Consider the following 15,829-nt stretch of genomic DNA (forward strand, 5'->3'; position numbering starts at 1 on the left):
AGTCGGTTCAGTCAGATAATCCGATAAATGTGCACCATCCAGATCAACATCCTCATCATACTCTTCCTCATCACCCTCCTCCTTCGCATACCCATCACCCTGCATCTCCTCAACTGCCTCCTTATTCTTCCATTGCACAAGTAGGATATGAGGTCAACCTCTGTGCACAACATCCTACAGGTGCCTCTTTCGTACTTTATCTTACCTAGGCAGGTATACCTCTCAGCATACACCATCTCTCACTCAGTTGCCCACAATACTAATGGTCAACTCTTAAACCTCGGAGTCTATTTTGAAACCCCGCATCGATCAGGCATACAAGTGTCTGATATTTTTGTGCATAGGTCTAGAGATACTCTTATCCCTTGACTGAAATAAGGACAGTACTACCCCTTCCGAATCAAATACCATTTCACCATCCCATAAAAAATCCTAAACTGCCACATATCCAACATACCTGGCAACCATCGACAGAAACCCTAACATTATTGCGACAAAATAGAAATAATTATATAAAACTATATCTATAATAGAAAAAATCATTACAAGCATAGTCCAACATGTAATCTATACTGTAACAAAATATTCCCAAGTAACTATATCAAACATCTCTAAATCCTACATCTACGACATCAGTTATAACTACACTATGTCTAAATCCTACATCTAATACCTAATATATGTCTAAATACTATATCTAATTCTTAAAATATACGTACAAATAAGATCTAGTTGCTAAACTATATCTAACCCTGATTCTCAAACTTGATCTACATTCTAACATACATCTAGAGACTATTCTACCAGATTTGAAAAAAAAATCATAGAAAAAACATACCCCTTTTCTCCGGTAGAGCTTCCCCGCAAATTTCCCCCTCCCCTCCCCTCCCCTCTCCTCTCCTCTCCTCTCTCCCTCCCGACTCAGCTGAAATGAAATGACACGCTAATGTCGGCAGGGCTAGCAAGGCCATATTATATACCCAAAAGATTTCACCCACTGAACAGGTGAGACCTTTTGGGTGGGCCTGCTCGGTATCGCAGCACACAAAGATCTCGCTCGTTCACTGGGTAAGATAAAGTTCTCTCCCATTCAGCGGGCGAGATCAAGTTCTCGCTTAGTGAACGGGCGAGATCTTCGTATGCTGCAACGCAGAGCGGGGCTGGGTCTCACACGTTCAATGGGCGAGATCTTTTAGTATATAACATTGTTATAATCTATTATTAAATGCATTGATCACGGGGCCCACAAGATTTCACCCGTTCTTATTCTCGTCCGTTGAACGGGCAACAGTAGCTTACACCTACTATTTTTTAAAACTGACATGCATTCTTGAAAATATTAAAGAAAAAATATTAAAAAAATTTATAAAAACTAGCAAACATGATGAGCGTCAATGGCTCTACAATAATAAACCTATGATCAGTGGCGGATCCGGGGCGAGGGGGCTCAAGCCTCTCCTACTGTGGCACCATGAGAAACAGTAGAAAAAATAGAGAAAATGAAAAAGAGGAAGAAGAAAAGAGATGTTAGAGGAGGAAGGAGATCAACCCTCCTTGTAACCAGTCCTCCGCCACTGGCTGTGACCGTTAGGAGAATTTCTCACAACTTTTTAGGTCTGACTTCCACGTAGAGTCAACTTCTTTAGAAGTTGAACTGGAGCCAAAAATTGGAGCAGGACCATCCCCAAAGGGGCGATTCTAAACCTCCAACGATTTCACTTAATACCAAGGGAATTAAATTGTTATCCGTTAAATTCTTGTAAAATTTCTAGGTTCCAAGCTGACAGCGGAAAGCCAGTTTCATTTAAGATAGGCACAACCAAATATTTTCCATAAAGGAAAATTCAACTGCCGGGGCATATGATAAATATAAAAAATTCACTTAGTTAAGCCACTGACAGTGGGCTCAGTTGAACTCGATTAAAATAATCCGCAGCGGCCAATTGCAGTCGATCAAGAGAAGCGACGACTCGGTCCAGTTCTCCCACGCCTACAATTGAGATTCTTCCTGTCTTGGGAGATCGAACGAAGCAGCAGAGAGGCTAATCCGAGCTTCACCTCGAGGTAATCTGCGATTCCATTCAACTCTTTCTTATCCGTTGGATTCTTCTTCTTGCTGGTCGAGCTCTTGATTCGTGGCGATGTGTTCTTGGCGATGCCATGATTGAGTTTGACTAAAAATAGCTGCTTGATTATTACTAATTTTTGGTGAAGGGGCTGCAAGAGTTCATGTGTTGTGCCGCTGTGCCCGATAATGTTAGATTCATGTTCGTCCATTTGCTTGGTCCGTTTTGGATTAGGGTTGACTTAGAGGCAAGAGGGGAAAATAACTGTTTCATCCCTTCCACTGAAACTGGAGATATGTCTGGTTCGTTTTTTACCTTTACAATCTTTAAATTCTGATTGGGGGGGGGGGGGGGGCGGTTCTGAATATCCTGAAAGATTCCTTAATTCCTTACCTTATGGTTCTGGTCAGGAAAGTGTAATCTGCAAACATTTGGTTTTGTTTCTGAAGCTTGTTTCTGTAACTAGGCATGAACGAATAGATACATCGCACTGTTATAATTCTTTTAGTTGGTGAATTATACGACTGGTTTCTTAGTTCCTGAAGAATGTGTATATTGATCAAGGTTTCAATTCTTCAAATGTACACTACAGTACTACACATTTTTAAATTAGTGATTTCCATAATTCCTACCCAAATTTTGTCTGACATCTATCAATCTCAACTATCTCGAAAAAGGACATTAATCTTCTCTGTACAATTTTTTTAAGGGCAACAAAAGCAAATAACTCGGCTTATTGATTGATTCGTGCTCACCGACAGTCATAATAGGTTTAAGTTAAAACAATGGTCTAGCAGTATGGCTAGTCATTTGTATTCGTGCTATTATGCATTAGCAACCTTTCTCTAGACTTGTTTTGGTAATCGCACTATTGGATGCAATGGTATCACACTGCAAATGTGCAATCCTAGCTAGATGCTCAAGTAATAACCGGTGCTTTGGAGACTATGATTCCATCTAGCTGCAGCCTACAATCAAATATTGAGACGCTTTATGCTTTTATCTTGCAGAGTTAGCTTCTATATGATAGCTTCTAGTATTGAACTATGACCAATGGACAAGTATTCTGTTACATCTTTTTCCAGATGTCAACATGACTCAAGCTATCCATGTGACACTTTGAACTGGCTGTAAATTTGGACTTTCCTTGGTCCGTTGCAAAAGATAAAAAGAAAGAAAAGGAATGATAGTGGTTGACCTAGTGGATATGCTTGAACTAGATTCAGGACCCCTGAATCCCTGATACTTTGATAGAGTCCGTGTTAGTCATTCACCTAATTTGTTCAGGTTTCCTTATACTATTATTGAGTACATGTAAGGCAATTTATTTGAAATTTCAAGCTTACAGATGTTTGTGTTCTATACTTCAAAGTTATTTCTGATCTTACACGTCATTGATCATTATTCATTATATTCTCTCTTTCCCAGACATGGCAAGCAAAAGGATTCAGAAGGAACTCGTGGATTTGCAAAAAGATCCACCAACATCATGCAGTGCTGGGCCTGCTGGAGAGGATCTATTCCACTGGCAGGCCACAATTATGGGTCCTAGTGACAGCCCCTATACAGGAGGGGTGTTCTTTGTTAATATCCATTTTCCTCCTGACTACCCCTTTAAACCTCCAAAAGTGAACTTCCAAACGAAGGTGAGCTGGTTTTAATAATATGATATGCTGATCCTTTTGCTTTCTTAACATCTCTATTCATCACTAGTACTTGAATTTTTTGTTCTATAATCATGGTTGCGCTTGATATTGTTATTGACATACTACTTGATAGGCTTAAAAATCAAATCAATATTATGAAAACTTTTATCCCTTCTGCGCAAAATAAACCATGTTTGGTGCTTCTCTATATCATAATTTTATTTTCAAATTTTGGATATTTCTACAGTGAACTATATAGTTAAAGTCATGCTGAATGCTTAACCTGTGAGTCATGAACACTAATAGACCCCCTTTTACTTAATTCAGCTATATATTTAATTTTTCTTCCAGGATCGGGTGTGATTGATGCTTAAATTGCAATTGATTTTAATGTGGTAGAGGTTCTCAAATTGTGAGTACTAAAAATAATGAGTACTGCCTGGGAAATCCTGAAGTCTATACATGACTGTGTTGGTCTGTCAGCAATGGTTCACTGGCATTGCCATATGCAACTCAGATCACGTTGGTGTCCTTGAGTTTTCTCCTAATTTCATAAGTTTTGAAGGCTACAGTACAGCATAGGGTTGATAAAAATAGGTGCTAATATTTTCTAGTAGTATTTATGATAGATAGAGAAGAATGGTTTTAGTCCTATCCTATCAAAATTTTGTGGAAGCATTTCTCTTAGTTCTTGATTTAAACAATTTATCATTCAAGCATTTCGAGACAAGCTGAATAGTTGAATAGCATACTGAGACAAGCTGAATAGTTGAATAATTCAGCTTCTGTTAAAGCTACTTCCCTTTTCTCGCCACTAATTTCATCAATGGTTTCACTGACAATGCAGGTGTATCACCCAAACATCAACTCTAATGGGAGCATTTGCCTTGACATCCTCAAGGAGCAGTGGAGCCCAGCGTTGACTATATCAAAGGTCCTCCTCTCCATCAGCTCTCTCCTCACTGACCCCAACCCCGACGACCCCTTGGTCCCGGAGATCGCCCACATGTACAAGAATCAGAGGCAGCGCTATGAGGAGACTGCAAGGGCCTGGACCCAGAAGTACGCGATGGGCTGATGCCTATCTCACTGAGAGATGTCACTGTATAGATCATTGCAACGTTGTAAGAATTAAGTCGAACCAGTTTCCTGTCTTATGATTCTATCCCGGAGACCAAGATGTCTGTGTCAATTATACTGGCTTCTCAGAACAAAGTTTATCTGTGTACAGTAATGTCAATATTGAATAATCTGTGGTGTGCATCCAAACTTTGGTTCAGACCCTGAAGAGCATCTGTGGGTAACCTTTCCAAGACACCGGTGACAGTTTGTATGTGTCATTAACTCATGACGGTATATTTTCTATCTTTCAGATGCTTTTTCGGTTCCATTCTCTGCAATCCCCTTATTCGGTGAAAATGTGTAGGTTACAGTCAGTAGGCTTGCATTTGAGTCATGTCGGATCGATTGCTTGCTGATAGATCCTGCAAACCACAGTGATTTTAATTTCTTTAGTTACATGTTGCAACCACTGCTTCCAAATAGCACCGACTTACTACTGAAGAAACTTGCCAGTCTACTTTTCTTTTTAGAATTTATATTGATAGACAAAGTAGGCACCACAAAGTTTCTAACATCTGCTCAGGCTAAAGGGAGTCTGTCTAGCTACAGCTCTTCATGAGAACAGAAATACGAATCCATCTAAAGGGTGGAATAGCAAGATACTCGGACAAAGACAGGAGAAACCTACAACTAAATGATGTCAGCGGGAGTCTCTTGAATAGGTGCAAAACTCTTCATCCATTCAAGCATGCAGGAGATAATCTTCTTAGAGCTTCGAACCCTTTTTGAGCAGCAGTCGTTATTCCTACAGAAAAGATATCCCAGAGAATATTAGCTAACTTTTTTGGAAATATCTTGTCAATCGTTATTTTGTTGTGCATCCTTCAAAATAGCCCAAGCTACACCCGCAAACATAAACAGACCCAAATGTTATTAAATACCAAATTTACTAGGTGGCTGATTCCCCTATAAATCAACCACCGATGATGAGTACCCATCCCATCTAAATGCATCCCTAATGCAGCAACAAATATACATCGAAATGTGACATCTAAAGAAAGTATACAGCACAACTCATGTCCCTTCCAACCTCTTTTCTTTAGGTTTGCCAACACCTGCAGGCTGTCCTTGAACATTTGCCAAGGAAAGACTTTGATCTTGAGATGCATGCCACACTTCCAAAGGCTTTTAGCTCCCTTGCTAACTATACCTCTAAAGGTTATAAATCTCTAAAGAGATCTCGTGGAGAACAAGTTAGATTTGTCAAGAGCCCAATGCACCTCATCTTCCAGTTCATTTAGCTGCACTGTTTGTAACAAAGTTAGCAAGGAACACCATTGGAGATTGTTTGTTCAGTGAAGATTCTTCTGAACTCGACATTCCATTCCTCTTCCTCAAAACACTCCTTCATTAGGACATTAGTATCAGCACAAATGTTGAAAAGATCAGGATACTGATATGCAAAGGAGTATTACCTAGCCACACATCTTTCCAAAACCTCACTTTTCCTCTATTTTTACTTTATAAATCGCCCCCATTGAAACAAGGGCTTAACTTTATGTAAGACTTGACAGAACTGTGAAGCACCCATGCATTGAGAGTAAACAAATTCCCATATTTTATATATTTGGCTTTCAAAAGTTGAGACCAAGTCTTATTAGAGCCAGTTTTTTTTTTCCAAATCCATTTAACTAGAAAACAATAATTTATGATTTTAGTGTTGATCACACCAAGACCACCATAGTCTTTAGACCTACAAACTGCATCTCACTTAACCCTATGGTATGTGACATTATTATATGAAATGAGATCTAATAGTACTCATTTTTTTCAAACACCCCTGCAGGAGAAGATAAAAGCACATAACTTGCCAGTCTACTGCCTTGCTGAAATCTGACAAGTGTCTCACTGATAGGATCAGGGCCACCACTGTTGGATGTATGTGACCATACTTGTTCTGCAAAGCTGCTTTCTGGTGGGTGTTGATCCTCTGTGAGCTTTCATCTGCAGAAGCAGGAGAAAGTCATAGCTTGCTCTTTCTTCTTCGAGAAGAACAAAAAGATTGGCCAACCGTCTGTTTGGTCTGTGTCAGTTCTTCTGAGCCTGTTGCCTTACATGGCATGCATAGCTTATGATCAGCAAGTATGAATGGAATAACATAATAGGAAAAGAAGGTTTGGACAAGGCTGAATTCTGAATTACCCAGTGATAATCTCTCTCATCAATACTTTCTCTCATTACCTATAAAACAAGTGCAGCTCTTTATTTGGTATACCTGTAGCCACCATGCTGGGAAAAAGACTGACACTTCTATACACTTTCACTATACTTGTGTAAGATTGTACAGCCACCTGTAGTTCTCTACATATAGGTTGCCAGAATTCAGGGTAGCACTCATGGCACCAGCACAACCACAGGCAATAATTCTCCTCCATTGCAACCCTCATTGTTTACCAGGGAATAAACAAAATCAAAGTATTGTAGGGAAGACTATAACAAAACTGAAAAAATGTCAAGAATCAGTTAAACAAATAATAATATCTCTAACTCTAGACACATTTCAAATTAAATTGACCATTTTTTGCACCAATTGCAGCTGAGAGAAGGCAATTTCTAAAACCAGGTGACTTCATTGCTCCATTTTTTTTTTGTAAACCCCAACTTTTTTTGCAACACTCGTACAACTCGTGAACCCACAACCTTAGCTTTACTAAACAACATATATAAGCATCCCATCCACGGCACTTGTATCTTCTAACCGTATCTCTATTGCTCAACTAAAAGATCCAAAACCCAAAGGAACACGCAAATTATGTTTGACCTTTTTGCAGCACCCATGTTACCCAATTAGACTAAGTATTAGCTTTGCATACCTTTTCCTCGCAAAAGCACCTAAAATAAAGATCAGTGTGCAAAGAGGTCCTTTTCTTAGATGCAAAAGGGGTGGTTACATTAAAAAAGACAAAACCTTGTCCTGAGATGCGAAAATCCTATTCTACGTGACCCCGGGCGCCAAGTCACAGATAACGATGATAGCGTGGGCTCACGTAATTTTCCCATGAAAACTTTTGAGTAAAAGTTTTCTCGTGCAAATTTTTTCTTAAAACTTTTTAAGTCAAACTTTTCTCATACAAACCTTTTTTAAAAATGAAAAGACGTGAGAGGAAAATTTTCTCAAAAAATAGAAAGAGTGGAGGCTATCATGGCAGTGCGCTGTTCGCTTGCGCGCGGGTGCCCGCGAATGAGCCACGTCCCCTGGGATGCCTGGAGACTGTGCAACCCTTACGGCTGGTGACTGCGCCAGTTCGTTCTGGATCGTCTGATGTAGTGGACCGACGGTTCAGATCAGGTGAACGATCGAACCGCCACGGAGCATGAGTTCATACGCAGGCACCGCCACGGAAGAAGAAATAACTATCGCGCAATATGGTTCGTGACAATACGTCTTCAACTGCTTAGGCCTATCGTTTTTTCCAAACTAGATTTTTGTCCTGGGTTGGTTACGGGTCATTGTCTCCAAAGTCTTGAGGCTCCTACCTAAATTAGATCGTGTTTATCAGCCATAAAGGTGTAATAGATGAATCTAAGAGTATCCATTGACTCTTTTAGTTTAATTAATTATACTAGTTTTTTTTTAAATTATTTAATTTTAAAAAATAGTGTTATTGGTTGAATAAAAAAGATCGGTGAATACTTTAGATTTACTAATTTACACCCCTAATCGGCCACAGCACGCTTCTGACTTCACGGAGCCTTTGATTAGTACCACCATTCAACATGAATAAGATTACCAAAACCACAATTTAGAACCCAAAAAATGGTTAGCTCAGTACCGAATACCAAATCCTTTGAAATTGTCTGACAGCGACACCTGCTCACCTCATCCAGCTAGAAAAACTTCGTCTGAAAAATAAAGGTTGTTTCGTCAGTGAGAAAAGTTAGTGTCAAAGCATGATGTAGCAAGGGTAAAACTGACATTTTGCGCGGCAGCGTAAAAAGTCGCTTAAAATTAACCTGCTTTGTGTTATATATGTTGATCGTAGTCATAGAAGAACAGCCCAACACTACAATTTTCCTTCACAATAATACACTTGGACCTAACCAAAGAGTCAGTAAGTAACCCAGGTATTGAAGTCAGAGAAGTGTATAGATCGATATGAAAATGCAAGCACCACTTTTTGACAGCAGAAAAGCGAAGAAACCTGGTGAGGAAGAGAGTGTTTCAGGTGTGAAAGTACTAGAACATCCTGTGCACACACATATACTTCCAAACCTTCCTAGGAGCCTAAGCTTTCCAAACCAATCTTGCACCCCCGAAGCGCATGCTTTCGTGGAATATCAGGCGATAAGCCAATTTAGCCGAGTACTGACCAGAGAAAGTCCATTTCCAAACAACTGGTCATCCACACTGCACAGATTGATGGAGTTGAGACGGCACCATAGTTGTAAGTACTGAGAAATCGCCAGTATGGATAAGGGGTCAGTGATGTCCTTGATCCATACACAGTTGTGCACAGCCTCATAAACCGTTCTGCACTAAGAAGCCGGCCGAGTGACACAACCGAAAAGTACAGTACCATCCAACTAAGAAAAGAAAAGGGGAACAAACCTGTAAGGGCACTTGCCTGAAAGTGTGGATCATGTTTAAAGTGTTCATAATTCAAAGTCTTACGATGGGGTGCCCATCTCCTTCTTTAGTCGAAGTCCTAAGAGCGGGTGCCCGTCTCCTTAAGTCGATGCCAGATCTTATAACCGTTCTTTCGAAAAATGAAAAGAAAACATAACCGCATACTTGTCTATAATTATGAAGTTGTCGTATGAGTAAGCTGAACAGTATCTTGCTAAATTCTAAATGGCAGATGAAATGAACCATGCAGATGAAGCAGATGATACCTCAGATGCCAAGATAGTTTATTTATTTTAGACTGAGTACACACTTCGTATAATCTAAAAGGAATGTATTCAAGCCATGCCTTACCTTCTGCTGCTGCTCCCACAAGGACCGTAACTACCATGACCACTACATCCATCTCAGATCTTGTCAGCAGAAAGAGTAGATGACAATTCAGTACAGGGTGCACAACTGAAAACCTTCTTTCTGTTGCTCAGTTTTGTCATCATAGCAATCATTCAAGGTGAAGACAACAATATTTTTTATATGTACCTAATGAATTTTCAGGTACTGTCAACAAAATCTAAGGACTGAATTTTTGTCAACACCCTGAGCGAACATGCAGATGCAAGTGGCAACAGGCAGAATTAGCAATACCAATTTTGTGAAACATAGATAGCCGTGCTGAAGAAATTCAGGCTCACTCACCTACAGAACAGAAGGGGGGCAGGGGCTTGTCAGACTGAAGAACTTCAGAAATTTCTCAAATGGTCAGTTTTCAGTTTTGTCTGCCAAGTATCAATCAGAAACTGGCAGAAACAAGAAGGTCAGTTCTTGTAATGACGGTATTAAGTTGCAAGACACTATGACGTTCATACATGAAATTTTAGGTGTAGGCAAGAAAACAGAGCCAGAACATAAGCAGGTGCAGAAAAGCTATCTGTATTACATCCTCAACAAGATTGATGCTGAAACACTGGGAATTTCATTCTAAAATACATGCCGATCTCTCCAACAGAAGAGAACAGCTTTTCCGCAATTGCACCCTACCCATTTGTGTACTATATACAGTGACGGAATCAAAATCATAACTTTTCCTACTAAATTGGAGGAGACTACCTTCTGCTACCTCGGAGCTAAAATGACTGAGCTAGTTGCTGTTCTATCCCTCCGGAGAATCAAAATCTGCAAGGATCAGAAAATGTTATGTCGATTTCTCTGCTGATTCATCTATGGTCGATGAATTGATCGAGAGGCCGTCGAGGAAGTCGCTATCGGAGTCAAGCTGTAGCTCTTTGAACATTGCCATGACCTGTATCATGGTTGGCCTCCGGTTAGGCCGATCATCCAAGCACTCGGAAGCGATCTTCAGATACTGATAGAGCTCAGCTTCCCCTGACTTTGTGTCTGCCAGTGTGGGATCAAAGATCTCACTGCTTCTGTTCTCCTTCACCATCTGCTTCACCCAACCCACAAGGTTATTGTCACCAAACTCATTTGGATCGATCGGCTTCTTCCCCGACAGGAGCTCCAACAGCACAACACCATAGCTGTAGACATCGCCTTTGGTCGTGCACCTGAAGCTTTGGTAGTACTCAGGTGGCACATACCCAGGCGTGCCTGCAAGCGTGCTCACACTCAGATGAGTATCAAGTGCATTCATCAGCCTTGCCATCCCAAAGTCCGAGACACGGGCCTCAAGGTTGCTATCAAGAAGCACATTGCTTGACTTCATGTCCCGGTGAATGATGTGGGGGATGCAGCTATGGTGGAGGAAAGCGAGGCCCCTTGCCGAACCAATTGCAATCTTCTTCCTTGCTGACCAGTCAAGCTTCACACCAGCCTTGGCCTTGTCATGCAACACAACATCCAGACTGCCATGCTTCATGTATTCGTACACGAGGAGCCGCTCATCACCGATCTTGCAATATCCGAGCAACGGCACAAGGTTGCGGTGCTTGATCTTGCCTATGGTCTCCATCTCTGCAGTGAATTCCCTGTCACCCTGGCCTGTGAAATGGATTAGCTTCTTGATGGCAACAACGGTGCCATCCTTGAGCTTGGCCTTGTATACCTCACCAAATCCCCCTGAGCCTATGAGGGCCTCTGCTCTGAAGCCGTTGGTAGCCTCGAGGAGATGCGCAAATGTGAGCTTCCTCAGTGGCTTCTCAAATGTGGCCACATTGATGCTTAGTGGCTCAGGGACACCGGAAAGCTTCCAGCTTGATGTGCCAGATGTTGGAAGGCTCTCAACGTACCCGGTTCTCATCTCTCCAGTCTTGCGGTTCCTCCTGAGCTTGCAGAGAGTGACCAGCAGCAAGAGCAGTATGAGCACGGAGAGCGCTACTCCGACAAGGATGCTTGCTCCAATGACCTTCCTCCTCCCATCAGGTGAAACTGGTGGCTGGCCTCCTCGCCCGGGATCATGACCGCAAGGAGGCAAAGGGATGCCACAGAGGCCAGAGTTGTTGGTGTACCGGGACTGAGGAAATGTGGTCAGCTGACCTGATGAAGGGATCGGGCCAGACAGGTTGTTGTTGGAGACGTCGAAGTCGGCGAGGAAATTCAGACCGCCTAGGCCCGGAGGGATGCCACCAGTGAGATGATTGTTTGAGAGGTCAAGCGCGCCAATTGACTTGAGCCCTGAGAATTCATATGGTATTGTACCATTGAGCTCATTGTGTCCCACGTTAAGGACTTGCAGATACATCATGTTCCCGAGGCTCGCTGGTATTGCACCAGTGAGGCCATTGTAGGAGAGGTCGAGAAAGATCATGCTTCCATTGCTGCTGAATGTGTACACCGTTGTGCCGGTGTATATCCTTGTGGATGGGCACAGGTGCACGGCTGGGAACGCAGCCAGCCTCTCTGGCCGGATGCCAAAGAACTCAAAGAGCACACCAGCACCCGGGCAGATGTTGCCGGCCTCATTCCGCAGGAACGCGAACTGCTTCCCTGACACAATCCCCCCCGGGACGAGCCCTGCCTGGCCAGCTAACTCCGGTGGTATCGTGCCGGTGAAGTTGTTGCTGTTGAGGTCGAGCCAGATGAGGTTGTTGCAGCTGCCGAGCTCTGCCGGCACATGGCCAGAGAGCTGATTCTTATTGAGTTGCAGGATGGCAAGCTTCTGGAGCTTACCGAATCCCCGAGGCATGCTCCCGGTGAGGCGGTTGCCGGAGAGCGACACCCAGATAAGATTGACACATTTGGTGATGGAAGGGGGTATCCCTCCAGTGAAGCTGTTGTAGCTTATCACCAATGTCTCCAATGTAGTACTATTGGAGCAAAGCATGTCCGGAATCTCGCCGGACAGGCCATTCGCCCACATGACAAGATCAACAAGCTTCGGCAGCGCCATGATTTCTGTTGGAATCTGGCCAACCAGCAAGTTGAAGCTGAGATCAATGGACTCCAGATTGGCGCAATTGCCAAGGGACTGCGGCACTGTGCCATTGAGGTAATTGTTCGGGAGGAACAGCTTCCGCAGCGACGGCAGTGATGAGCACAGGTCTGCCATTATCTCCCCGTCAAGCTTATTGGACCCAAGGTCGATCACCTCAAGCAATGGGCAACCCGCCGCGAGCACCGGCAGCGGGTTCAGGCCGGTGATGTTGTTGAAGGAGAGCCTCAGCACACGGAGTGAGGAGATGGTACTGACAACACTGACCACAAAGTTCCCGGAGAGCTGGTTGCCACCGAGGTCAAGCACCTCGAGGGACCTGCACTTTGCAAAGCTTGCCGGCAAGCCACCAACCAGCCGGTTGCTTGACAAGTCCAGCTCAACAATTCTGCCGCACAACTGGCTCAGGTCATCCGGTATCGGACCGGAAAACTCGTTGCTGGCCAATGCCAGTCGCCGCAACGACGAGAAACCTGTCAAGAACGTAGGTATCGGGCCAGAGAGGAGCTTGTTCCCCGACATGTCCAGCGTCTCAAGCCCGCGGCAGTTGGCGAGGCCCGGCGGCAATTTGGTACTGCTTAGGCCATTGTAGGACCAATCCAGCACCGCCAGGTTCGCGCACCCGCCGAAGCCGTACCCCGAGACATCGCCGGTGAAGTTGTTCCCGGCGATGCTCAGGTACGTCAAGTTGGTCGGCGCAGTGGCCATGAGCCCGACAGGCAGCGCGCCCGACATGTGGTTCCACGAGACGTCGAGCACGGCGACCTCGCTGCAAGGCGCGAGCTCCGGCAGCCGCCCAGCGAACTGGTTGGCGGAGAGGTTGAGGTACCGCAGGCCGTGGCAGCCTGCGAAGGAGTAGTTGAGCAGGCCGGCGTCCGCCAAACGGTTGCGAGACAGGTCGAGCGACCGCAGCGACGGCGCGAACGGGAACCCGTCGCTGACGAGGGAGTTCCTCGACAGGTTCAAGCTCTGCAGGGCGCCGCACGACGCCAGGAACGCCGGAGGGAGCGTCCCGTTGAAGGCGTTCGACGACATGTCCACCTCCACGAGCGCGCACGGCGTGACCGCGGCGTGCGAGAGGTTGCCGTAGAAAGCATTGCCGCGGAGGTCGAGGCGCTGGAGCGCCGGGAGCGCGAGGAGCGCGTCGAGCCGGAGCTCGCCGGCGAGCACCATGCCACTGAGGTTGACGGCGACGACGCGGCCGTCGGGCGGCGGCGCGCACGAGACGCCAGCCCACGAGCACGGCGCCGCGGTGGAGTTCTCCGCCGCGCCGCGCGCCCAGCCCGCGAGCGCACCGCGCGGATCGTCCGCCACGGACTCACGCCGGAAGGCAAGCAGCGCAGCTGCATCCTCCTCGGCGCCGGCAATGGCGGGCACCGTCACTTGAAGCAGCAACACCACCGCCACCAAGAAGCACGAGGCCGCCGTCGTCAAGGGCGGGGAGGCGGCCATGACTCTAATTCGCACGCGTCGATTCCCGCAAAAATGAAGAGACCCCAATGGAGAAGAAGGCCGCCGAGTTCTTGCGTCCTGCCGTATTCTTGGATGACTTCACATGTCGATGGAGAGAACTCGCAGTGCGACGTCCCTGCAAATTTGCACAAGAAATTCACGAATCAGCTAGAATTACCCAAATTTGCGGCATAAATGGCTTCTAACATAAAACCAAAAAAAAAAGAACACAAGGAATCTTTGGAAGGGAAAGCACCCATGCCAAGAACAGTTGAAGAATTGGGCATGCAGCAGCAAATGCGAAATTCTTGGTGCAAAAGTGCAAACTGCATACCACACCCAAAAGAGGGACAAGTATGCCACAATTGACAGAATCCCATGAATCAAATAGGAAATAAATCCAACATTAAATTGGGACCAAGAAACCAACCTAACGATGTCTCAAGAACAAGAACCAGAGGACCAGAAAACCACAAGAAACCAAGATTAATCGGAAGCCAACAGGAACAACCGAACATTTCAAACCAAGAAACCAGTAGCACCAAAGCAAAGCAAAGCAAAGCCAAGAAGAAGCTGCTCACCTTGGCCAAGCGAAGAACTGCCCAAGAACCCAAACCCTCATGAAGAATGGAAGAACAACAGCAGACCAACCTACAACTACAACAATTGGAGACGAAGAGAGAGAAAGTAGCAGAGAAGAGAGAAGCAAAAGCAGAAGACTAGAAGAGCACACACAGCAGCACTTGGAGACTATTTAAGTAAGGAGAGAGGCAGGCGCTACTGAACCTCCCATTAGCTTAGTTTAACGCATTTCGGATTAACAAAACCTCGCCGAGCTGATTTCCTTGCGACGGCAATTAGCCCCGGAAAGAGGGGCCGAATTGTTTTAATCGAGTAATTAATCGAAGGCGCGCTTAGAAGAAGAATATTGGGTTCGTGCGAGGGGCTATAAAGGCGTTTCCTTTTTGGTTGTATGTCTCAGCATCCGCGCCCGGTCAAACTTGGGATTTGATTCCCGGCCCCGAGCCCGGCTTTTTCCATCTCTCTCTCCCTCTCTCTCTCATTAAACAAAGAAATCTCATAATTTTGATTTGCTTTTCACCGAGAGTTTGTTTGTGGGCAGTGTTGGAGAGAGAAGAATTGTGTTTGGGGGTTGTTCGAGAGAGTAAATTGTAATTTTTGTTCTTGCAAAAAAGGATTTCATGTTGTTTGTATCCTCTTGCCGATAATAGGAACGTTATTCATGTCTCACGAAAGTCATTTACATGTCTGTTTCTATGTGCATCTTCACCGAGTTAGGTTTTAGCATGTCAGTCTGTTGGAGATATTGATATATGTCTGTATTTATTTGTGAAGATATATATATATATTTGATATTTTATGATTTAATCATGTGAAACCTGAAAGACTTATTGTCCTTCAAGTCTTATACTTTTATATAATCTGTCTTTGAGGCTAAGTAATACATCCAGGGTTGCCTCTAGGAATTTGAGGCCGGGTGCAAAATGCAAAATGAGACTTTAAAATTGGAAAATTCATATACCAAAGTATACTTTCACTTCATTGTATAACTTAAATACATGTTATTTCT

At 44.3% G+C, this 15,829-nt stretch overlaps 2 protein-coding genes across 3 annotated transcripts; one reads left to right on the forward strand and one right to left on the reverse strand.

Moving 5' to 3' along the window:
- Positions 1-1,900: 1,900 nt before the first annotated feature.
- On the forward strand, positions 1,901-4,991 carry LOC133897701 (ubiquitin-conjugating enzyme E2 28-like). 2 transcript variants are annotated; one of them, XM_062338506.1, is made up of 3 exons: positions 1,901-2,064; positions 3,495-3,712; positions 4,560-4,991. In XM_062338506.1, exons 2-3 carry the CDS (start codon positions 3,497-3,499, stop codon positions 4,788-4,790), a joined length of 447 nt encoding a protein of 148 aa, XP_062194490.1. In that variant the 5' UTR covers positions 1,901-2,064; positions 3,495-3,496; the 3' UTR covers positions 4,791-4,991. The 2 variants fall into 2 exon arrangements, with proteins under 2 accessions (XP_062194490.1, XP_062194489.1); XM_062338505.1 differs by lacking the exon at positions 1,901-2,064 and adding an exon at positions 2,222-2,368.
- Positions 4,992-10,216: 5,225 nt separating this feature from the next.
- Positions 10,217-15,140, reverse strand: LOC133897788 (brassinosteroid LRR receptor kinase BRL1). Its single transcript, XM_062338613.1, has 2 exons — positions 14,820-15,140; positions 10,217-14,374 (listed from the first exon to the last, which is right to left on the reverse strand). The coding sequence occupies exon 2, from the start codon at positions 14,236-14,238 to the stop codon at positions 10,591-10,593; it is 3,648 nt and encodes a 1,215-aa protein (XP_062194597.1). The 5' UTR covers positions 14,239-14,374; positions 14,820-15,140; the 3' UTR covers positions 10,217-10,590.
- Between the last annotated feature and the right edge of the window lie 689 nt (positions 15,141-15,829).

This window comes from Phragmites australis, chromosome 17 (assembly GCF_958298935.1).
Source record: "Phragmites australis chromosome 17, lpPhrAust1.1, whole genome shotgun sequence".
Classification (NCBI taxonomy): Eukaryota; Viridiplantae; Streptophyta; class Magnoliopsida; order Poales; family Poaceae; genus Phragmites; species Phragmites australis.

Coding starts and splice junctions, on each gene's coding strand:
- LOC133897701 (XM_062338505.1), top strand. CDS start 2,230: ATGTGTTGTGCCGCTGTGCCCGATAATGTTAGATTCATGTTCGTCCAT. Junction 2,369..3,494: donor TGAAACTGGAGATATGTCTG/GTTCGTTTTTTA, acceptor TCTCTTTCCCAG/ACATGGCAAGCAAAAGGATT. Junction 3,713..4,559: donor AAGTGAACTTCCAAACGAAG/GTGAGCTGGTTT, acceptor CTGACAATGCAG/GTGTATCACCCAAACATCAA.
- LOC133897788 (XM_062338613.1), bottom strand. CDS start 14,238: ATGGCCGCCTCCCCGCCCTTGACGACGGCGGCCTCGTGCTTCTTGGTG.